Below are 24647 nucleotides of genomic sequence, written 5' to 3'. Positions count from 1 at the left end.
CCCATCCTTCTCAAACTCTTCCAAACAATATCAGAGGAAGGAACACTCCCAAACTCATTCTACGAGGCCACCATCACCTTGATACCAAAACCAGGCAAGGATGTCACAAAGAAAGAAAACTACAGGCCAATATCACTGATGAACATAGATGCAAAAATCCTCAACAAAATACTAGCAAACAGAATCCAACAGCACATTAAAAGGATCACACACCATGATCAAGTGGGGTTTATTCCAGGAATGCAAGGATTCTTCAATATACGCAAATCAATCAATGTGATACACCATATTAACAAGTTGAAGGAGAAAAAGCATATGATCATCTCAATAGATGCAGAGAAAGCTTTCGACAAAATTCAACACCCATTTATGATAAAAACTCTGCAGAAAGTAGGCATAGAGGGAACTTTCCTCAACATAATAAAGGCCATATATGACAAACCCACAGCCAACATTGTCCTCGATGGTGAAAAACTGAAACCATTTCCACTAAGATCAGGAACAAGACAAGGCTGCCCACTCTCACCACTCTTATTCAACATAGTTTTGGAAGTTTTAGCCACAGCAATCAGAGAAGAAAAGGAAATAAAAGGAATCCAAATTGGAAAAGAAGAAGTAAAGCTGTCATTGTTTGCAGATGACATGATACTATACATAGAGAATCCTAAAGATGCTACCGAAAAACTACTAGAGCTAATCAATGAATTTGGTAAAGTAGCAGGATACAAAATTAACGTACAGAAATCTCTGGCATTCCTGTACACTAATGATGAAAAATCTGAAAATGAAATCAAGAAAACACTCCCATTTACCATTGCAACAAAAAGAATAAAATATCTAGGAATAAACCTACCTAAGGAGACAAAAGACCTGTATGCAGAAAATTATAAGACACTGATGAAAGAAATTAAAGATGATACAAATAGATGGAGAGATATACCATGCTCCTGGATTGGAAGAATCAATATAGTGAAAATGACTCTACTACCCAAAGCAATCTACAGATTCAATGCAATCCCTATCAAACTACCACTGGCATTTTTCACAGAACTAGAACAAAAAATTTCAAAATTTTTTTGGAAAAACAAAAGACCCCAAATAGCCAAAGCAATCTTGAGAACGAAAAACGGAGCTGGAGGAATCAGGCTCCCTGACTTCAGACTATACTACAAAGCTACAGTAATTAAGACAGTATGGTACTGGCATAAAAACAGAAAGATAGATCAGTGGATCAGGATAGAAAGCCCAGAGATAAACCCACGCACATATGGCCAACTTATCTTTGATAAAGGAGGCAGGAATGTACAGTGGAGAAAGGATAGCCTCTTCAATAAGTGGTGCTGGGAAAACTGGACAGGGACATGTAAAAGTTTGAGACTAGATCATTCCCTAACACCATACACAAAAATAAGCTCAAAATGGATTAAAGACCTAAATGTAAGGCCAGACACTATCAAACTCTTAGAGGAAAACATAGGTAGAACACTCTATGACATAAATCACAGCAAGATCCTTTTGGACCCACCTCCTAGAGAAATGGAACTAAAAACAAAGATAAACAAATGGGACCTAATGAAACTTCAAAGCTTTTGCACAGCAAAGGAAACCATAAACAAGACCAAAAGACAACCCTCAGAATGGGAGAAAATATTTGCAAATGAAGCAACTGACAAAGGATTAATCTCCAAAATTTATAAACGGCTCATGCAGCTCAATAGCAAAAAAACAAACAACCCAATCCAAAAATGGGCAGAAGACTTAAATAGGCATTTCTCCAAAGAAGATATACAGACTGCCAACAAACACATGAAAGAATGCTCAACATCATTAATCATTAGAGAAATGCAAATCAAAACTACAATGAGATATCATCTCACACCAGTCAGAATGGCCATCATCAAGAAATCTAGAAACAATAAATGCTGGAGAGGGTGTGGAGAAAAGGGAACACTCTTGCACTGCTGGTGGGAATGTGAATTGGTACAGCCACTATGGAGAACAGTATGGAGGTTCCTTAAAAAACTAAAAATAGAACTACCATATGACCCAGCAATCCCACTACTAGGCATATACCCTGAGAAAACCATAATTCAAAAAGAGACATGTACCAAAATGTTCATTGCAGCTCTATTCACAATAGCCCGGAGCTGGAAACAACCTAAGTGTCCATCATCGGATGAATGGATAAAGAAGATGTGGCACATATATACAATGGAATATTACTCAGCCGTAAAAAGAAACGAAACTGAGCTATTTGTAATGAGGTGGATAGACCTAGAGTCTGTCATACAGAGTGAAGTAAGTCAGAAAGAGAAAGACAAATACCGTATGCTAACACATATATATGGAATTAAAAAAAAAAAAATGTCAGGAAGAACCTAGGGGTAAAACGGGAATAAAGACACAGACCTACTTGAGAATGGACTAGAGGATATGGGGAGGGGGAAGGGTAAGCTGTGACAAAGCGAAAGAGAGGCATGGACATATATACACTACGAAACGTAAGGTAGATAGATAGTGGGAAGCAGCCGCAGAACACAGGGAGATCAGCTCGGTGCTTTGTGACCGCCTGGAGGGGTGGGATGGGGAGGGTGGGAGGGAGGGAGATGCATGAGGGAAGGGATATGGGAACAGATATATATGTATGACTGATTCACTTTGTTATAAAGCAGAAACTAATAAAAAATTGAATAAATAAATAAATAAATAAATAAATTTAAAAAGATAAACACGTTGGTGTCGATGCTGCTTTTTATTTCCAAGTGACCCATTTTTACCTACCTTTGGCCTACAATTACCCAATATGGGTCTTTTCTGTTTGAGAGACTATTATTTACGAATCAGGACATGAGGTTCATTAGGAAAGGGGTAAATATCTATTGAGGACAAGATCAGCCTTGTATCAACTGAGGTTTCCTGGTTCACATGAAATTACATTCAAGCCTGGAGCCATATCTCCAAGGAGAAAGGAACACTGCTAGTCAACTCCTACTGACAGGGCAGAAAAGAATGAGTGCGAGGCCACAACTCCTTAGGTAATGCAGAGGACTTTGTTACTGTCATCACAGAATTTTTAAGCTGGAAGGAACCTTAGAAGCCGTCTCTTCCAAACCAGCAACTTACAAATGGGAAACTGAGCCCCTTGGAGATGGGGCCGTTCATTCAAGTCCATCCACCCAGGAGGGAGATCCAGACCAGCACCTCAGGGTCTCATCCTCAGCCAGTCCCTTCCCAATTCACCCCACAGCCAACCTTTGATCATCACATATTACCTTTCCTCTTTGACAAATATAACACTTAAAAATGTTCATTTTCAAAAAGAAAAGGGAATTCCCCCGTTTAGTGTTCAGTTCATGAGTCCCACTTACTTTTGGTGGGCGGATGTTTCCTTCTCCACTGCCTTTGTTGATTCCAGATATACTTAAGCCAAAGTCAGCACTCTCCTTATGAGTGTGATTGACAAGCTCCTGGAGAAAGAGGAAGACAGTGAGAAGTCAGCTGCGGAAAGCAACTTCGAGATGCTGGCTGCAGCTGCCTGTCCCGTCGTCCCACACCATTCTGCAAACGGGGACTCCCATGTGTGATTCAACCACTTCTGTGCAGACCCAACAAGATGAATAAACCCTGCCTGTGACAGGCAGGAGGAGCTGTCGCAGGAAGCCACGGGCTCTGAGCAGCGCAAGCAGTGGAGGAAATGGTTGGGTCTTCACCCATGCCCACTCACTGGCCTGTCTTTTCTCCTCGGACCAGAGGTATTTGTGGGCAGGGGCGGCTGAGTTTGGAGATGCAACATAGTCAACAGTTAGCCAGCCTCCTGTGGGATTCATCCTGCCCCCCTTCACCTCCCCTCCCCCTGAGCCAGTTTGCAATGGCCAGGACCACACAACCTCCTTGCAGGTGAGAGATTCCTTTTGACCAACTGAGTTTTGTGTTGATACCTTTCCATCACGCATTCTTCCATTCCTCTTCACCATTTCCATTGGTTCTCTTTCCTTTGAAACTGGTATGTTTTGTCCTAAACCAGAAGGTTCTTGGCATGGATTTCACACGCCTGCTGGGCTCTCTCCTCTTGCTACGCATCTCTTTCCCCAGAAAGTCCAGTGTGGAGGTCTGGGGTGGTGACCCACCATGTGCGCCTTGGAGAAACCCAGCAGGCGACTGTGAGGCCCAGCCACACCCGAGACTACATTGGCCTACACTTCGGATCCCAGGGACATGCTTCAGGACAGGTAGAGCTGGCACCTACAGTTTCCTCAAGCGGGAGGATTGTGCTTCGTGAGGACCAGGCCCTCCTGCTCTGACTGGGCCTAGGACTCACCCCTCAAGACCTGTCACCCAGCACTCAGACCAGCGGAAAGCTTGTGGGGAGGAAGGAGTCCTCCTTCCAAGTGAAGAAACGTTAGGAAGCCTGGGGTTCTGCCTGTCCTTTTAACCCAGTGTGCTGGAAGAAAATCTACAATTTAACAAAATCAAATTGTGCTCAATAAGCAAATAAATGTGACTTTTTTTTTTTTTTTTTTTTGCGGTAGGCGGGCCTCTCACTGTTGTGGCCTCTCCCGTTGCGGAGCACAGGCTCCGGACGCGCAGGCTCAGCGGCCATGGCTCACAGGCCCAGCCGCTCCGCGGCATGTGGGATTTTCCCAGACCGGGGCACGAACCCGTATCCCCTGCATCGGCAGGCAGACTCTCAACCACTGCGCCACCAGGGAAGCCCCCAAATGTGACTTTTTTCTTGGGGCTGTTTCTCAGCCACCTGCAATTTTACCAACGTCAAGTAAAGCCGGCCCGACCTGTTTAGGATGCTCCCTGTGGAGGGGCTTGGTGCCCTCTGGCTTCCCCACTGTGGTTTTGGACCGTGGCCTCTGCTGGCTGATCTTGGGAAGATTTTGACAACCGTCGCTCATCACTCTAGAGAAGGGAACAAAGACCATGGTGGAAGTCCTTTTAACTGAATTTGAGGCAGCTAAACACCTTGCATAGTGCATTTAAAGAGAGTTCTGGAAAGATCTGCAGATGCAAGTCTGTCTGCACCGTCCTCCCACTTTGCCCAGCCCGGCCCTGTCCCTCTTCAGTCTATCTGGATTCCTCCAAGACTGGGCTAGAGGGTCCACTTCCTCCTGGAGGTCCCCGACACCCTCTTTTCATTTCCCCTTCACATCACCTGGCTTCTACAGATAGCTTTCTATCCCTAAGAACACACTGCTCTACAAGCATTCCTCCGATGTTTCTTCCCACCTTCCTTAAAGAATAGCACTCAGACCAGGGGAAGGGTGCGGGGCAGGAAGGAGTCCTCCTGCTCAAATTAAGAAACGTTAGGAAGTATTGGGCGTCTGTCCGTCGTTTCAATCCATCGTGCTGGGTGCACCCTGCCTACTGCCTTTCAAGCCACGCATTGCCAGCATCAAAAGTGGCTTGTGGAAGGGAGGCAAAGTTCCCTCATCTCTGCTGTCACAGATCATTCATATTAGCAGAACAAATTTTCACCAAATATTGTTCACTTGAGGCAAAATGAACTGATGGGGCTGGAAGTCCCAGTGGTAGCTAACTCTGGTGGAGACGGGGAGCCTTGCCTGGAAGGGAGCCCGCCCGGGGGTGGGACTTGTGGTGGTTCAAAGAGTATGCATGCATTTGACTGTGTTTATGTCATACATCAATTCAAAGGTAAAATAAACCTGTCACTACATCCACATAGTAGACATGGAATATTTTCAGGTAGGCGATGATATCCAGAGAGAGGCAGGGTGTGCTCGCTGGGCAGAACAGGAGCTCCCCCGTGGGAAGTCGTTTGGTTCTCGTCCCTCACGTGAGGAGCATTTACAGGACGTTCGCTAGAAGTATTTCTCCCCATGTCCTAAGTGGTCTCACAGAGCTGCTATTTCAACCCCATTTTTTTTGTAGGAAAGAAAAAGTTGCTGATGTCTAATATAAACGCATAGGTATTTGGCCAGCAAGACCACCCACGCCAATAACACCACCAGTGTCCGCTCGTGGTGATCCCAGTGTTGGGCCCACTGGGGTGAGTGTCCTAAGACGTGGACAACTGGCAGTTTCTCAGGGCATTTGTCTTTCATCTGTAACCTAGGAACAAGAATGTCTGTCCCTTAGGCATTTTGCTGGCACAAAAATCAAGTATCTATGAAATGAGTGCCAAGCATTGTACAAGTACAAACCCTATGAATAGCATTGATTTAAATGAAGTAAGGAGACATACACACACACACACACACACACACACACACATATATATACATGATATATATATAAAATGTGCCTAAACATCCTTGTGAGGCTGGTGAGGAACTGAGAGTCATCTTCCCACTTTGATTTCCCATTGGAGGTAACTGATTCACAGATTTGCTTTGACATGACCAAAGACAAGTGCACTAATGTACAAGCAATGCAATTCATTTCCAATCAGCTCTAAAGATTGTAAAATTCTTCCGAATATGAAACCAAATTCACCCTGCTTTAACTTTAGTCACCAGTCCTTGGTGTGCCCTATGAAATTCTGCAAAGAAGGCCCAATCCCTCTTTAGAAAGTGAAGACTGCCACCGGGTTGCTCTAGGCGCCCACCCCCACCCCAAGTCTTCTGTTCTTCAAGCTAAACACCTCCAGTTGCTCCAAGCACTCCTAAGGCTCCCAGAGTCATCCTCATCCTGGTCATCTTCCCTTTGTCCACTGTCATCTGACTGGAATAGAGTCATTTCCTACTTTTTGGACGCTGTGTTTCTCTTGATGAGGCCCAAGACCACATTAGCAATCACATCATACTGTTGACTCACACTGCATCTTCTGTCACTCAGATTTCTAGGTCTCAGATTGTGTAATAATGGAGCTATTTGTTGTGAATCTTTGATTCGACCTTAAACATTATTTCATTACAGTTCATCTTGCTATTTTGGACCCCGTCTCCTAATTTGTCAAGATCTTTTGGCATCCTAATTCTGTCATTCGTCACACAAGGTAAGCTTTCCTCCTTTGGGTCATCTGCAAATCTGTAAAGTCGGAGCTTGCTCTCTGGTGTGAGATGCAGGAATTAGGAAAAAGCACGTTCATTTGTTAATAACCAGTCTCATGACACAACCTCTCATTTCAGTAACTATTTTAAGTAGAAAATGATACACAAACACCACTTTTCTAGTTATCCTTCCTGACGCCAACCATTTGCCATCCAAACTCGATGGCTGCCATGTACAAACAGCTACCCAGAGGGGGGCTGAAGAAGCCCCCAGCTGTCCGATGCCACCATGCTCCAGCCCTAAAGGGAGGCGAAGGGCTCCAGGGACATTCACCCACAGAACGTTCTGCCAGGTAAGGAATGCTGAGGAAGTTCCAGACATGAATGCGTGGCTGAAAAGCAATCAGAATCCAAATGCGCTCCAAAGCTGCCTCTTAAAATGCTGCTCACTGTTTCTGTTCCCAAGTAGTTATCATTTATTACCAGAGTCTGACTAGCTTTATGGAAACTATAAATAAAAGAAGAACACTTTGGTCAAAACAGTAAACCTGTTCCTAAAGAATTGCACAAAGCAAAGGTAGCCTCAGGCTGAATATCACCGTGAGTATCGTCATGAAGCAGGCTCGGGCTCCACGGCTCTTCTACAAGCGATGTAAACACCTTCGCTCATAAAAGGTGAGGTGTCTCAGTCCCTTCCTTCTTAGGCTGCAGACAAGGGACTGGAGTCACAGAGCAGACAGCCTAGTGGGACTCGTGGAATTCACAACACTTCTTGATGGCCTAATGAGTTGCTTATTATGATCACAATCTAAGTTTTCTCCTTTCAATTGCATTCTAAAGATTTTAAAAAATTTTGTTCACTGCCTGAGTGATTGTGTGGCCCCTACCGGAAGCCCACTTCCACCTTCCCCTGAGGTCTGGGCTTTATTGTAATAGCAAAAATTCACAGGCCTTGATGCCCCAAAGCTGTGCCGTCCGGGGCATTTCTGAACAGGCTCCGACGACAGGGGTGTGGTCTGGAGTGAAGAGAGGAATGGGACGGACACTGAGGCAAGACTGGGGGCCTGTGTCAACCCAGTATGGTCAAGAGACAGAGGGGCTCTAATCAGATACCCCAAGTGCCAGATGAGACTTGGATTTGAGAAGCTGGAGAAAGAAATATAAGGTGAGCATGAGAAAAGGAGAGGAAAAGATAGACCTGATTCCCTTCAGACAGTCAGGACATGTGATCTGGAGTGCACAAAGCAATGACAGATACGATGTGAAAAGGGAAAATTATAGCTCTTGGGTGCTTACTATGTGGCAGGAACTCACTATATGTCAAACTCCTGCTCCAAGCTTGTAAGTGGCAGAGCTGGGAGCTGAACATGGGTCTTTTAATCTCTGAGGTCCATACCTTTCATACCACCCAGCCTAGAAAGACAGAGCATCAGTGGATGCAATTCTTTGTGGTAAAACCAGAGAACCAACAGTCGTTGGTCCGTGTCCTGAACATCTATGACATGAGGGGAACCCATGGCTGGGTCCACCAAGGTCACAGGACCACAGTCTGGTATTGCTGGTAGGCAGATATGGAGCTGCACTAGAGAATCTTCTGGAAACAGATCCCACAAACTCCTAGAGTTGAGTTGGTCAAGATGAATTACCATTTACTTTACCTTCTGGTCTTCCCTCCACTTCTTTGTGGTAAATTATTTTCTGCTGTGACAAAACAAATATTGGGAGGAAAAGGAAAGATTTAATTTTTAAGAGAAAGTGATTTTTCAGGTATGTTTGTCCTTTTACATTGTTCTTAAAATTTGTGCTACATCCAGAAACTCTAAGCTATTCTCATCCAGAGAGGAGTGGAATTACCTACCGGCGAAGAGAAAGAAGCCCATGCTTCCCAAGCATTTCCACACAAGGACCCCAAAGACCTCAGATATTAAACATGTTGGAGACCACAGACTCAGTGCACCTCCAATGTGGGCTAGCTTTACAGTTACCATTTTATTAAGTTTTCATGAACTTGACACCATTTTGCTGTGGTCCCTGGGACACCAGGATGATTGCATGAGCCTGGCAGGGAACACTTACCAGTCTATTCTGCCTGTTTACCTTAAAAAAAAAAGACATTGTGTCCAATACCCCAGGAGAGTGTGGTTCCAAGCTAGAACTAGCATTCTAGACATCAGATCATGTCAATAACAGTCCTGGTGGCCCAGTGGTTAGGAGTCAGTGCATTTTCTGCCAAAACCCAGATCCAACAACCAGCCAAGGATGTGGAGCTTTGAACCCTGCATTGGAAAGGGAGCTCAGATAAAACACCACCCTCTCGGAACACCTCCAGCTCTGAGATTCAGTGCTGGACATTTTTAATTGATATTCCTCTTAGTTTCCTGGTCCCCACATGAAATGTTAAAGTCTGTGGCTTAACAAGTGCCTTGTAAACAGGAATGATCTCCCTTGGTTTATAAGTACTTCCCCCACTTACAGACTTCTAAGTCAATGTCACTACAAAACACAGGGCCCTAACTTTAGATCTTTCCTCCAGTCAGCCTCCTTGACTGTTAACCTATACTGGGTCTTTGCATTATATTGATCATTATCTGGATTGATGGCTTTCAAAAGCATTTCATTATCTATACATGAGCTATTAGCCTCACCAATACTCATTTTCATGTTATTTTCAAGATAGATAATAGGTCTTCCCAACAAGAAAAAAAGTCTTCTGTCATTTATTGTCTTCCAACAGCTCTTTTCATCTCTAAAGAAATGAAAGTAATGTTGATCTTCTAAAAAGTACTGTGACACACTGGGGTTTTGCTTTCACTGCCCTAAATCATACAGCCCTCAAACAAATGCCAACGTGACAAAAGGGACGTCAATGTCCAGATGTCCCAGATGTCATGTTTAAGTTGTCTGCACTGGATCTAAGAGAGGCTACACAATCCTTCTGGTCTATTCCTTCAGTGTAGGGTGGGGGACATCATCTATCTGGAAATAAAATGAGGAAGAAACACGAAACTTAAAGATACCTGTGTCTGATGCCTTTTTGACAATTTTGGGGTATTTCTGAAATTTTACAAAATAATAGCTCTCATATTCCATCAAAATAGTTTCAAGATCAACGTTGTCACAAACTTCAAAGCGTCGTAACCCCAGTTTAGTTTCTTGCTCCAAAGCATTGGCTGCATCAATATATCTGGCCATTTCACAGAAGAAAGAAAAAATTAACTCTAGGTAAAAACAATAAAGGCAAACAGGCATCATAAGTCCAAGGAGACTCAATACAAATAGAAAGCTTATATTAAAGAGTACATCAAATGAAAACTAGAATACATGAGGTTTGCCTATAGAGAAAGAAGCCCCACATAGGTTAAGTAAATCCAAATACTGTCTTTCAAAACATTTTGGAAGTACTTAAAAGTCAAATAAGTAAATAAACTAAGAAAATGTCTTGTAATTTACTTTTACTCATTTTTAGCCAAAGATGATTATTTGCCCAACTTGATTACTTCTTTATTTACCAGTATTCATTTTAGGTAACATTTGACAATTGATAAAACCCCAGTTCAACCCCAACAGGCAAGATTTGCCATCATTGAGGCAACTCAAAAGAATATGTCATGTGCTCTAAAGGGAATTCCAAAAATATGTTGATCAATATCACCGAGGAAAATTAGTATAAGAACATGTCATCTACTTGGATGTATTGTATTTCTGATAACTTCTTCATCAGTCACAGATTATACTACCAGGTGCCTCTGCATGCATGTAGTGTCATCACCATGGGTTTCTCACTCATTTTTAACGTGGTCAGTTGTAAGGCCATCTGACTTAAGTGGTCTTAGCAATGAAGGCAAGCTCCTTGTCTCACAATCCTCTGAAAGTGAAAAAACTCTCTGGTTTTAATCTGAGTCCCTAACTTCTTTTAAAACCAAAAATTCTCTCCTGAAAAATGTGCAATATGCACAAATTAGCATACAATTCCAGGAGCTCATCCAAGGACCTCAGATTAAGAATTCTCATTGCAGTTAGAGTTCCTTCTCTTTGATTTCAAATCTGGGAAGGTAGAGGAGAAAACTTTTTTTTATTATGCTTCCTTCCCTGTCCCAGATTCAGATCAGTTAGAAGATTGGACTTCCTTGAAAGAGGTTGCCGTGGCTATTTCCAATGACCTTGCTAATTTTAAAGAATTTGCAAACATCAATTGACTGTAGTCTGTCAGCTTCTATACTTATTAATGGCTCACCACGCTTCTACCCGATGTCTTAATCACCATTTTACAGAGAGAAAAACTAAATACATTTTTTATTAATACTTTTTGTTTAGTATGATGTAATACATGTTCATTTAAGAAAACACTAGAAAATACAGATGAGTCAAAAGAACATTCCACTACTCAGAGATAATGACTGTTTACATTTTCTCTTTCCAAACATTTTTTAAATGACTAAAAACACATATACTTACATATATGCACTTGTTTAAAAAAAAAAAAAAAAGGAAGATGGGAGTCTACACTATAGATTGCTTGTATATATAAAGATTGCTTTTATTGTCAGCAATATAAAGATGCTGACATCACATTACATTCTGAACTCTTCCCAGGATCATAGGGGTTTTTTCTGTTTTTTTGGGGGGGAGTCTTTTTTCTTTTTTTTTTTTTTAACATCTTTATTGGAGTATAACTGCTTTACAATGGTGTGTTAGTTTCTGCTTTATAACAAAGTTAATCAGTTATACATATACGTATATCCCCATATCTCTTCCCTCTTGCGTCTCCCTCACGATCATAGGGTTTTGACTTAAACAAAAATTATAAGAATACATGATGGGGGGCGGAGTCAAGATGGCGTATTAGGAGGATTCGGAATTCGCGTCTCCTCACAACTAGGGCACCTACCAGGCACCTGAGGGGGACCATAGACACCTAAGGGGACGGGAGGAACCCCCAGCAACCGGGTAGGACGTGGGGCGTGGGGGGAGTGCAGGGGAAGGGGAAGTGGAGGCGGGACGGGAATGGTGCCCGAGGGGCGGCTGGGGAGGGGAAGGGATCCCACGCCCAAAGGGGGAAACTGGGAAACACTGGGAGGGCAGAGGATCCAAAGGGAGCATGGCCAGGTTTCCCCTGCCCACTTGGGCCCCCAGGAAGCTGCTGAGATCCCGGGCCTGATCTTCTGCTCACCTAGGTCCCTCCAGCCACGTGGGTCCTGAGGGAGTGGGAGGGAGGGAAGGGGGAGCAAAAGTAAAGGCCAGACCTCCGGGACCGGCACCCCTGAGGGGTGGCTGGGGGAGGGGAGGAGTTCCTACACCCAGAGGGACCCACCCACAGTTAGGGGTCCAGCGGCGACGGGGGAGACCCTGGGGGAGATGGTGGGGGAGGGGCATGAAGGAATGGAAGGGAACGGGGCCAGCTCTTTCCCTGTCCACTTAGGCACCGGGAAGCCTGTTGGGCTCCCGGGCCTAATCCTCTGCCCTCAGAGCCTCCCTCCTGCTGCACAGAGCCCAAGCCCCGCCCCTACACCCCCACCCAGGGCCACACCTCTACACTCAGAGACCCCCTCCAACACTCTGGGCCTAAACCCCACCCACACACCCTCACCCAGGGCCCTACCTTCAAACTCCGGAACTCCACACTCCACAGGCCCTCCTTTCCACGTGCTGCCTCTCCCTTTCCCAGCAGGTCCTAAGCAGAGGCCCCGCCCAATGCTTGAATGTCGCCCCGCCTAGGCCCCACCCCAAAGGCCCCACCCCAAAGGCCTTTTCTGGCTGCATGGGTCCTGAGCCTAGGCCCCGCCCCATGCTCAAACATCACCTCCCACCTGCCTAGGTCCCACCCCACCCTAAACCCCACCCCTGCCTAAATTCCACCCGGCAAAAACAAACCCAAAACAATTAAGAAAATGGTAATAGGAACATATATATCGATAATTACCTTAAATGTAAATGGATTAAATGCTCCAACCAAAAGACATAAACTGGCTAAATGGATACAAAAACAAGACCCGTGTATATACTGTCTACAAGAGACCCACTTCAGACCTAGGGACACATACAGACTGAAAGTGAGGGAATGGAAAAAGATATTCCATGCAAATGGAAATCAAAAGAAAGCTGGAGTAGCAATTCTCATATCAGACAAAATAGACTTTAAAATAAAGACTATTACAAGAGACAAAGAAGGACGCTACGTAATGATCAAAGGATCAAGGGATCAAGCGAAGAAGAAGATATAACAATTGTAAATATTTATGCACCCAACGTAGGAGTACCTCAACACATACGGCAGATGCTAACAGCCATAAAAGAGGAAACTGACAGTAACACAATAATAGTAGGGGACTTTAACACCCCATTTTCACCAATGGACTTTAACACCCCATTTTCACCATCCAAAATGAAAATAAATAAGGAAACACAAGCTTTGAATGACACATTAAACAAGATGGACTTAATTGATATTTATAGGACATTCCATCCAAAAACAACAGAATACACTTTCTTCTCAAGTGCTCATGGAACATTCTCCAGGATAGACCACATCTTGGGCCACAAATCAAGCCTTCGTAAATTTAAGAAAATTGAAATCATATTAAGTATTTATTCTGACCACAACGCTATGAGACTAGTTATCAATTACAGGAAAAAAACTGTAAAAAATACCAACACAAGAGGCTAAACAACATGCTACTAAATAACCAAGAGATCATTGAAGAAATCAAAGAGGAAATCAAAAAATACCCAGAAACAAATGGCAATGAAAACATGACAACCCGGGCTTCCCTGGTGGGGCAGTGGTTGAGAGTCCGCCTGCTGATGCAGGGGACACGGATTCATGACCCGGTCCGGGAATATCCCACATACCGTGGAGCGGCTGGGCCGGTGAGCCATGGCCGCTGAGCCTGCGCGTCTGGAGCCTGCGCTACGCAACGGGAAAGGCCACAACAGTGAGAGGCCCGCGTACCGCAAAAAAAAAAAAAAAAAAGATAATTAAAAAAAAACACGACAACCCAAAACCTATGGGATGCAGCAAAAGTAGTTCTAACAGGGAAGTTTATACCAATACAATCCTACCTCAAGAAACAAGAAAAACCTCAAATAAACAACCTAACCTTACACCTAAAGCAATTAGAGAAAGAAAAACAAAAAAACCCCAAAGTTAGCAGAAGGAAAGAAATCATAAAGATCAGAACTAAATGAAAAAGAAAGGAAAGAAACGATAGCAAAGATCAATAAAACTAAAAGCTGGTTCTTTGAGAAGATAAACAAAATTGATACACCATTAGCCAGAATCATCAAGAAAAAAGGGAGAAGACTCAAATCAATAGAATTAGAAATGAAAAAGGAGAAGTGACAACTGACACTGCAGAAATACAAAGGATCAGGAGAGATTTCTAAGCAACTCTATGCCAATAAAATGGACAACCTAGAAGAAATAGACAAATTCTTAGAAAACCACAACCTTCCGAGACTGAACCAGGAAGAAATAGAAAATATAAACAGACCAATCGCACGCACTGATATTGAAACTGTGATTAAAAATCTTCGAACAAACAAAAGCCCAGGACCAGATGGCTTCATAGGCGAATTCTATCAAACATTTAGAGAAGAGCTAACACCTACCCTTCTCAAACTCTTCAAAAATATAGCAGAGGAAGGAACACTCCCAACTCATTCTACGAGGCCACCATCACCCTGATACCAAAACCAGACAAAGATGTCACAAAGAAAGAAAACTACAGGCCAATATCTCTGATGAACACAGATGCAAAAATCCTCAACAAAGTACTAGCAAACAGAATCCAACAGCACATTAAATGGATCATACACTGGATCATACACCATGATCAAGTGGGGTTTATCCCAGGAATGCAAGGATTCTTCAATATACGCAAATCAATCAATGTGATAAACCATATTAACAAACTGAAGGATAAAAATCATATGATAATCTCAATAGATGCAGAAAAAGCTTTTGACAAAATTCAACACCCATTTATGATAAAAAGTCTCCAGAAAGTAGGCATAGAGGTAACTTACCTCAGCATAATAAAGGCCATATATGACAAACCCACAGCCAACATCATTCTCAATGGTGAAAAACTGAAACCATTTCCTCTAAAATCTGGAAAAAGACAAGGTTACCCACTCTCACCACTATTTTTCAACATAGTTTTGGAAGTTTTAGCCACAGCAATCAGAGAAGAAAAAGAAATAAAAGGAATCCAAATCGGAAAAGAAGTAAAATTGTCACTGTTTGCAGATGACATGATACTGTACATAGAGAATCCTAAAGATGCTATCAGAAAACTACTAGAGCTAATCAATGAATTTGGTAAAGTAGCAGGATACAAAATGCACAGAAATCTCTTGCATTCCTATACATTAATGATGAAAAATCTGAAAGAGAAATTAAGGAAACACTCTCATTTACCATTGCAACAAAAAGAATTAAATACTTAGGAATAAACCTACCTAAGGAGACAAATGACCTCTATGCAGAAAACTATAAGACACTGATGAAAGAAGTTAAAGATGATACAAACAGATGGAGAGATATACCATGTTCTTGGATTGGAAGAATCAACATTGTGAAAATGACTATACTATCCAAAGCAATCTACAGATTCAATGCAATCCCTATCAAACTACCAATGGCATTTTTCACAGAGGTAGAACAAAAAATTTCACAATTTGTATGGAAACACAAAAGACCCCGAATAGCCAAAGCAATCTTAAGAAAGAAAAACGGAACTGGAGGAATCAGGCTCCCTGACTTCAACCTATACTACAAAGCTACAGTAATCAAGACAGTATGGTACTGGCACAAAAACAGAAATATAGATCAGTGGAAGAGGATAGAAAGCCCAGAGATAAACCCAGGCACATATGGTCACCTTATCTTTGATAAAGGAGGCAAGAATATACAATGGAGAAAAGACAGCCTCTTCAATAAGTGGTGCTGGGAAAACTGGATCACTACATGTAAAAGAATGAAATTAGAGCACTCCCTAACACCATACACAAAAATAAACTCAAAATGGATTAAAGACCTAAATGTAAGGCCAGACATTATAAAATTCTTAGGGCAAACCATAGGAGGAACACTCTATGACATAAATCACCGCAAGATTCTTTTTGACCCACCTCCTAGAGAAATGGAAATAAAATAAAAAATAAACAAATGGGACCTAATGAAACTTAATAGTTTTTGCACAGCAAAGGAAACTATAAACAAGATGAAAAGACAACCCTCAGAATGGGAGAAAATATTTGCAAATGAAGCAACTGACAAAGGATTACTCTCCAAAATATAAAAGCAGCTCATGCAGCTCAATATCAAAAAAACAAACAACCCAATCCAAAAATGGGCAGAAGACCTAAACAGACATTTCTCCAAAGAAGACATACAGATCGCCAACAAACACATGAAAGGATGCTCAGCGTCACTAACCATTAGAGAAATGCAAATCAAAACCACAATGAGGTATCACCTCACACAGGTCAGAATGGCCATCATCAAAAAATCTACAAACAGTAAATTCTGGAGAGGGTGTGGAGAAAAGGGAACCCTGTTGCACTGTTGATGGGAATGTAAATTGATACATCCACTATGGAGAACACTATGGAGGTTCCTTAAAAAACTAAAAATAGAACTACCATATGACCTAGCAATCCTACTACTGGGCATATACCCTGAGAAAACCATAGTTCAAAAAGAGTCATGTACCACAACGTTCATTGCAGCACTATTTACAATAGCTGGAACATGGAAGCAAGCTAAGTGTCCATTGACAGATGAATGGATAAAGAAGATGTGACACATATATACAGTGGAATATTACTCAGCCATAAAAAGGAACGAAATTGAGTTATTTGTAGTGAGGTAGATGGACCTAGAGTCTGTCATACAGAGTGAAGTAAGTCAGAAAGAGAAAAACAAATACTGTATGGTAACACAGATATATGGAATCTAAAAAAAAAAAAAGTAAGTCAGAAAGAGAAAGACAAATACCGTATGCTAACACATATATATGGAATTTAAGAAAAAAAAATGTCATGAAGAACCTAGGGGTAAAACAGGAATAAAGACACAGACCTACTTGAGAACGGACTTGAGGATATGGGGAGGGGGAAGGGTAAGCTGTGACAAAGCGAGAGAGAGGCATGGACATATATACACTACCAAACGTAAGGTAGATAGATAGTGGGAAGCAGCCGCAGAGCACAGGGAGATCAGCTCGGTGCTTTGTGACCGCCTGGAGGGGTGGGATCGGGAGGGTGGGAGGGAGGGAGACGCAAGAGGGAAGGGATATGGGAACATATGTATATGTATAACTGATTCACTTTGTTATAAAGCAGAAACTCAAAAAAAAAAAAAAAAAGAAAAGTTCTGATGAACCTAGTGGCAGGACAGGAATAAAGACACAGACGTAGAGAATGGACCTGAAGACACGGGGAGGGGGAAGGGTAAGCTGGGACGAAGTGAAAGAATAACACTGACATATATACATTACTACATGTAAAATAGATAGCTAGTGGGAAACAGCTGCATAGCACAGGGAGATCAACTCAGTGCTTTGTGACCACCTAGAGGGGTGGGATAAGGAGGGTGGGAGGAAGACGCGAGAGGGAGGGGATATGGGGATATACCTATGCATTTGGCTGATTCACTTTGTTGTACAGCAGAAACTAACACAACGTTGTAAAGCAATTATACTCCAATAAAGATGTTTAAAATAAAAAAGAATAGATGATGGCAGGCCCCATGTTTCCTAAACTAACTGATCAGGTGAACAGAAGTGCTTCTGTGTTCCTATTCCACTGTTTGGGCTTGCATGAGGTCTGAACTTAATAGGGTTGGCAGGAGGAACCACTGGAAATTCTTAACCAACAGAGTAACAGGACAAGACTTCAAAAAAATGGCATGAGCAGTAAAGAGAAAGACAGAGTAGGAGAGATGGGGAGGCTGTTAACAGGGACTTAGGCCAGAGGAGATGCATGTGCAGACCTAGAAGAACCTGTAGCCATGACCCTCCACTGTCTGATCTCACTAACTCTCCCTCATGATTTGAACTCTGCTCTTTCTGTTTACCTAGTGGTTCCACTTACGCCTTGCCCCTTCTTTCTCTGTGCCCCTGCCTAGAATGTCCTTGCCCATCCCATCTGTCTATCCATATTCTACACATTTTTCAAGACCAGCTCACATCGCCTTCCCTACCAAGCCTTCTCTGATTGTTTATTCCAATCCACAATAATCTGTCCTCTTTGTGAATTCTCAGTTTTTCGTTAAAGGCAGGTCTACTTTTCTGACACTGATATGTCCTTAAGAATACCTATAGTTTACTTTTCATCTTGATAATCCACTCGTGAATCCCTTTCCCAGCAGGTCTCAGAAAAATGATCAACTCTAGTATAATTTTCATCGATTCTAGATTCAAGAGGCCATCTTGTGGCAAGAAGGGGAAATGCATGCTTTGTAAACAGGAAACTCTTGAGGCACCTGCAGGAGAAGGGAAAGCTATCTGACTTTTGTCTTTTTGTTTTTACAGTTCTCCTTTCTGATACAGTTTCTGAAATACAGAATACATTACAATAAAAATCAAGAATTACCTGTGTAAGGACTTCCCTGGTGATGCAGTGGTTAAGAATCCACCTGCCAATGCAGGGGACACGGGCTCGGTCCCTGGGCCAGGAAGATCCCACATGCTGCGGAGCAACTAAGCCCGTGCGCCACAACTACTGAGCCTGTGCTGTAGAGCCCATGAGCCACAACTACTGAGCCCGCGTGCCTAGAGCCTGTGCTCCACAACAAGAGAAGCCACCGCAATGAGAAGGCCACGCACTGCAATGAAGAGTAGCCCCCGCTCAACGCAACTAGACAAAGCCCGCACGTGACAACGAAGAACCAATGCAGCCAAAAAAAAAAAAAAAAGAATTACCTGTGTAAATGACTGAGTCGCTTTCTAATTATTCTACCCATCTACCTGCTAGTAAGTTCTTTAATGGCTGTTCAAATAACATTTACCAAGCATCTATTAATACAATGCTTACAGTGTTGGGGTCTTGTAAGGTGAGTTCAGGTTTTAAAAGGGTCAATTAATCTATGAAGGCAGCATTTCTCAGAGCGTTCCATGGAAAACTAGTCCCTAAAGTTGGCCTGAGGAAAAAAAGGGTTCCTTGGCCAAACTGGTTTGCGAAGCCCTGAATACTGTGACTTTAGCACAGATATTCCCATTGCACATTAATAAGTCAGAGGATCTGAGAAGTCCTGAAATAAGAGAACCTGTTTAACCCGGTTTAACCCAATGTGTGCCAAGCTTACTTGACCATAAGCTCTTTTAAAGTTACATCAGTTGGGCTTCCCTGGTGGTGCAGCGGTTAAGAATCTGCCTGCCAATGCAGCGACACAGGTTTGAGCCCTGGTCCGGGAAGATCCCACATGCTGTGGAGCAACTAAGCCTGTGCACCACAACTACTGAACCTGCGCTCTAGAGCCCGTGAGACACAACTACTGAGCCCTGTGCCACAACTACTGAAGCCCGCACGCCTAGAGCCCGTGCTCTGCAACAAGAGAAGCCACTGCAGTGAGAAGCCCACGCACCGCAACGAAGAGTAGCCTCCACTCGCTGCAACTAGAGAAAGTCCGCGCGCAGCAACAAAGACCCAACACAGCAAAAAATAAATAAATAAATTTATAAAAAAATAAAATAAAGTTACATCAATTAACATTCTGCAGAACGATTGTTTCAGGGTTCCATGCACTTAGAAAACACTGCCTTGAGGTAATTTAGCTCAGGGTTTTTTGAATGGAGCTGAGATTTTATCAAAAGATAATGTAAAATGTGCCAAACCCACATTCCCACTGCTTCAAGTCCTTTGCTGAACCAGGTTGGGTATTAAAAGAATAAAATCCAACTCCTACCTCCTGCATAGTAAAAATAGCAAGGACTCACATACGCTTACTTTGTGCCAGGCACTATTCTAAGCATCTCACATATTTAATCGTCATAATAATAACATCTGCCTGACACTTAAATACTATCTTCCATTACTCCACTTTACAAGCAAGGTAACTGAGGAACAAAGAGAATAAGTAACTTGCCCGAGGTCGCTGGTTAGCAAAGAGTAGAGTGGGCATTTGAACCAAGGCAGGCTGGCTCCTGAGTCTGTGTTCTTACCCAGGAAGCCCCCCCTACCACGCCAACCTGCCAGCCCTTGTCTTAGAGCAAAACACTCAGCTCCATGCTGCCCTTGGAATTGCTTTCCATGGATGGATGTGAACAGTGTGGAGCAACTTCAGGAACACTCTCATATTCCAGATGGGGAAAAAAGGCACAGACAGGACCAAAGTCAGCCTTTCTCTGCTTGGGCTCTTGCTTCCACCCCCTTGCTGTGTGTGGACACAGAGATTTAGCAGTTGAACATCACCTGATTGGCCTGCCTGCCAACCATGGCGGGTGGGGAGGGACTCATTTCTCTGGTCTGAGACTGGTGGTGATGTGGAAAGAATGAGCCATTTTCTCAATAAAATTTAAATCCCCAACACCAAAAAGAGAACTGTCTGATAAAACTGTTTCAAAGTAAGTGGACTGAGAAACGTTTTTGTGTTAAAGACGATACAATTCATCATATTTACCCTGAGAAAAGGGCCATTTCCAAAATTGTGATGTTAAGGTATTATGAAAAAGGCCACATTTTGTAATTGAAGATCTTACATGGTCAGTCCAGGGGAGAAAATAAATCAAATTACTCAATAACAAAGTTTGTTCAGAAGTGCAGTGTTGTAATTGGTCACCAAAATGCAGTGTCTCTGAAATTTTGGCATAAAAATTCAAATCCTTCAATGACTTAGATAATAAAAGAATGCTTAAGTACAGTTGCAGTGATTTCATTTTCTGACTTTAAAAAGCCATCTTTTTTTAAAAACTCATAAAATATGCCCCACATACATTCTGATTTTCCTGAGGTGACCCTCAAACAAAACTAAATCTTCCACACTGGAGCAGACGAAGTGGACCCTGAAGACTCTTGGGGTGAGACAGGCCAGGAAACTTCTGGCAAGTTCCTAGACTCCTCTGAGCCTCGATTTCTTCAAATGGGGACCCTAATACTACTTCCCTTAAACTTTAACAGAAAAATTCCTCAAGGTCCCTAGAACGGTCATTCCCCTCAAGAAGGCACTAGATTCATTTAAAACAGCTGTTGCGGGGCTTCCCTGGTGATGCAGTGGTTGAGAGTCCGCCTGCCGATACAGGGAACACGGGTTCGTGCCCCGGTCCGGGAAGATCCCACATGCCGCGGAGCGGCTGGGCCCGTGAGCCATGGCCGCTGAGCCTGCGCGTCCGGATCCTGTGCTCCGCAACGGGAGAGGCCACAGCAGTGAGAGGCCCGCGTACCGCAAAAACAAACAAAAAACAAAACAAAACAAAGCAAAAAACAGCTGTTGCTGGCACAGCTCAAGAAACAAGGACCAACTCTCACTCTCATCCCAGCTGCCTCCTACCCTCCCGCCCTCATCAGCTTTCCTTCCTACCTCAGCACTAGGGTTACTAGATTCTCAAATGTGGCTTTTAGTTATGGTAGCTGTCCTAGTTCACTGATAGCTACTATGTTTATCAGAGGAAAAGATGCTCTTTCAACCTTTTGGGAAAATACAGCAGCTGGTTGGTTTCTCCTGCTCTAAGGCAGGGTTTCTCCATCCTGGCGTGATTGACATTTGGGGCTGTCCTGCGCTTGCTTATGAAGGATGTTTAGAAGCATCCTGGTCTCCTCCCACTAGATGCCAGTGTGCCACCCGAGAGGTCTCCAGACGTTGCCACATGTCCTCTGAGGGGTTCTCCAGGTTGAGAACCACTGCTCTGACTTGAAAGTTTTGAGCCCGAACCCTGAAACCTGAATATTTTCTTCCTGGCTGAAAACTGAAACGAAAGGAAACTCTAAAGAGTAGCCTTCGGATACTTGGTGGTCTCTCTCCCTCTTGCAAGTCCCAGCATATCAGCGGCCTTCATGTAAGTGCTCGCACATGAGGTAGGTGGCCAAACTCAAATGATTCCAAATTTCCTCCCCCTGCCAGCTATAGAATGAGCATCGCACAGGAAAGAGATCTGAGCACAGGTCGTCCAGGGAAATGCAATACTTTTATTCTGAGAGAAGGAAAACTGGGGAGAAAGAATGTTATCTTTATGCACATTAGCCAGCAAGCAGTGGGACCCCGAAACCTTCTTTGAATGGCCTACACTATCTTCAAACCTGAATGGGAAAGGGAAAGTATCCCATGAACTGGGTAGCTTTGTTAATGAAGTTTTCAAATGCATAACGTGAAAAATATCTAGGTAAATGAGACAATAAAGTATGTGTCTTGGGGCTTCCCTGGTGGTGCAGTGGTTGAGAGTCCGCCTGCCGATGCAGGGGACACGGGTTCGTCTCCCAGTCCGGGAAGATCCCACATGCCGCGGAGCGGCTGGGCCCGTGAGCCATGGCCGCTGAGCCTGTGCGTCTGGAGCCTACGCTCCGCAACGGGAGAGGCCACAACCGTGAGAAGCCCGCGTACCGCAAAAAAATAAAAAATAAAAAGTATGCGTCTAGGTTGCTGTGGGTGGGCAGGGATAGGTAGGGCACAAGAGATTTTAGGGCAGGGAAGCTATTCTGTACGATACTACAATGGTGGATATGTGACTTTATGCCTTTGTCAAAACTCGTAGAACTGCACAACACAAGAGCGAACCCTGATGTAAACTATGGACTTTAGCTAATAATAATATATCGATATTGACTCATCAATTACAACAAACGTACCACACCAGTGTAAGATGTTAGTAACAGGGGAGACGGGGCAGGGCGGGGTATTGCTGGTGTACGGGAGCTGTCTGCACTTTCTGTCTGATTTTTCTGGAAATAGAAAACTGCTCTAAAAAATAAAGTTATTAACTGTTTTTAAAAGTGAGTATCTGGAAAAGCAGAGGTCAGAGAGAGAGAGGAATCATCTCTGTAGATATGTGTAATGTAACATACCCTTCTCGGGTGAGGTAATGCAAAATCAAGATAAGAAGAGTTTTCCGTCGTGCTTCTGTCCTCATCTCGCACTGTGAACAAAAAGGAAAATGTAGGTGAGACGACGATGAAATATAACACTCCTTTTATAGTAATAAACCCTTGACGGTAAATGTAACCTGTCAAAAGCAAGAAGCGTAACTTAAAGGCTGGAAGGCAGTTTGACGTCTCTAAGGATATATAAAGTTGTTTTCCATGGTTATTTTCTTCTCAGAGCTGCCTTCTCGATTGTAAACTGAAGGTACAGTGATTTCGATTGGGATTGCACTTGACTAGTTAACTTCTTACTGCCAAGCTAATTGGCATTTTGTTGCTTATCACCGCAAAGAAACAAATATATGCACGTTTATTTGGACCAGGTGAAGGAAAGTGATGATAAACTCATGAGCCAGAAATCAAGCTGTACCATCACAGGTACTGACCTGCTACTGCATCTTAAATTCACTCGGAGTCCCACCCAGACCCTGCACTAACGTGGAGATGAGTTCCAATAATCCATTCAGGGGGACCCCGCAGCTGAGCACTTAGAATATCCACTGAGTAGCAGAGGCCATAAAGGGGACATTCCTGCATAACAGTGTCCTTATTCTAACTGGATGAATTTGTACTTTTACTCACAGTATTAATGTGCTACATTATGTTATCTGGTATCTCAAATTCCCCTGAAATGTATTCAGAAAATATTTACTTTCACTAACACTTCCCTTATTTGAAAATAACTTACATTTATCTAAGGAGAACACAGGTAAGAACTGGATGAAAGCAAAAAAGGCCCCAGAGTGGGCCAAATTATGTCATAAAACCTAGGCACAAACACACTGATGACAAAAATTTTTCAGGCATTCATCCAAGCTTTCTAAAAATTAATGTAATAAAATTAAAAATGCATAGTTACTTAAAAATCAAATAGTACTATATTTTCTTTCATTTCAAGTTGCTTTTTCATTGTGATAAAATATACATAACATAAAATTGACCATTTTAACCATTTTTAAGTGTACAGTTTAGTGGCATTAAGTATATTCAAATTGCACAACTATCACTACCATCCATCTTCAGGATTTTTTATCTTCCTCAACTAAAACTCTATATTCTCCTTTTTTTTTTTTTTTTTTTCCGGTACGCGGGCCTCTCACTGTTGTGGCCTCTCCCGTTGCAGAGCTCAGGCTCTGGACGCGCAGGCTCAGCAGCCATGGCTCAAAGGCCCAGCCGCTCTGCAGCATGTGGGATCTTCCCGGACCGGGGCACGAACCCGTGTCCCCTGCATCGGCAGGCGGACTCTCAACCACTGCGCCACCAGGGAAGCCCTAAAACTCTATATTCTTTAGACAATAACTCCATCCCCCTAAACCCTGCCATCACCATTCTACTTCCTGTCTCAGTGAATTTGCCTATTCCAAGTTCCTCGTATAGGGGGAACTCATTTGTCCTTTTGTGACTGGCTTATTTCACTTATCATAATGTCATCAAGGTTCATCCATGCTGTAGTGTGTGCGTGGCCCTGTAATATAGTACTATACATTTTTAAGGAAAAACAATAGTCTCTGTCCCACTCCACGACCCCCTCCCCCCACTCCCGAGAGGCAACAACCTTAATTACTTTAGCTGTTTCTTCTGATATTTGCCTCCATGTTTTTAAACATATCACTG

The 24647-nt window shown here is 43.1% G+C and overlaps 1 protein-coding gene across 1 annotated transcript in view; it reads right to left on the bottom strand.

The window, feature by feature from the left end:
- Window positions 1–24647, bottom strand: part of KATNAL2 (katanin catalytic subunit A1 like 2) — a gene marked incomplete at its 3' end in the record, with an annotated part of 97557 nt that overhangs the window by 37189 nt on the left and 35721 nt on the right. The window contains exons 2-6 of the mRNA XM_079717016.1: window positions 22959–23029; window positions 9977–10143; window positions 8618–8660; window positions 4791–4908; window positions 3369–3467 (exon numbers count right to left, since the gene is read on the bottom strand). Coding sequence (XP_079573142.1) covers window positions 3369–3467; window positions 4791–4908; window positions 8618–8660; window positions 9977–10143; window positions 22959–23029 — 498 coding nt within the window. The remainder of the gene's footprint in view (window positions 1–3368; window positions 3468–4790; window positions 4909–8617; window positions 8661–9976; window positions 10144–22958; window positions 23030–24647) is intronic.

Source organism: Hyperoodon ampullatus (assembly GCF_949752795.1).
Source record: "Hyperoodon ampullatus genome assembly, chromosome: 13".
NCBI lineage: Eukaryota > Metazoa > Chordata > Mammalia > Artiodactyla > Ziphiidae > Hyperoodon > Hyperoodon ampullatus.
This window is presented reverse-complemented; position numbering and strand designations above follow the sequence as displayed.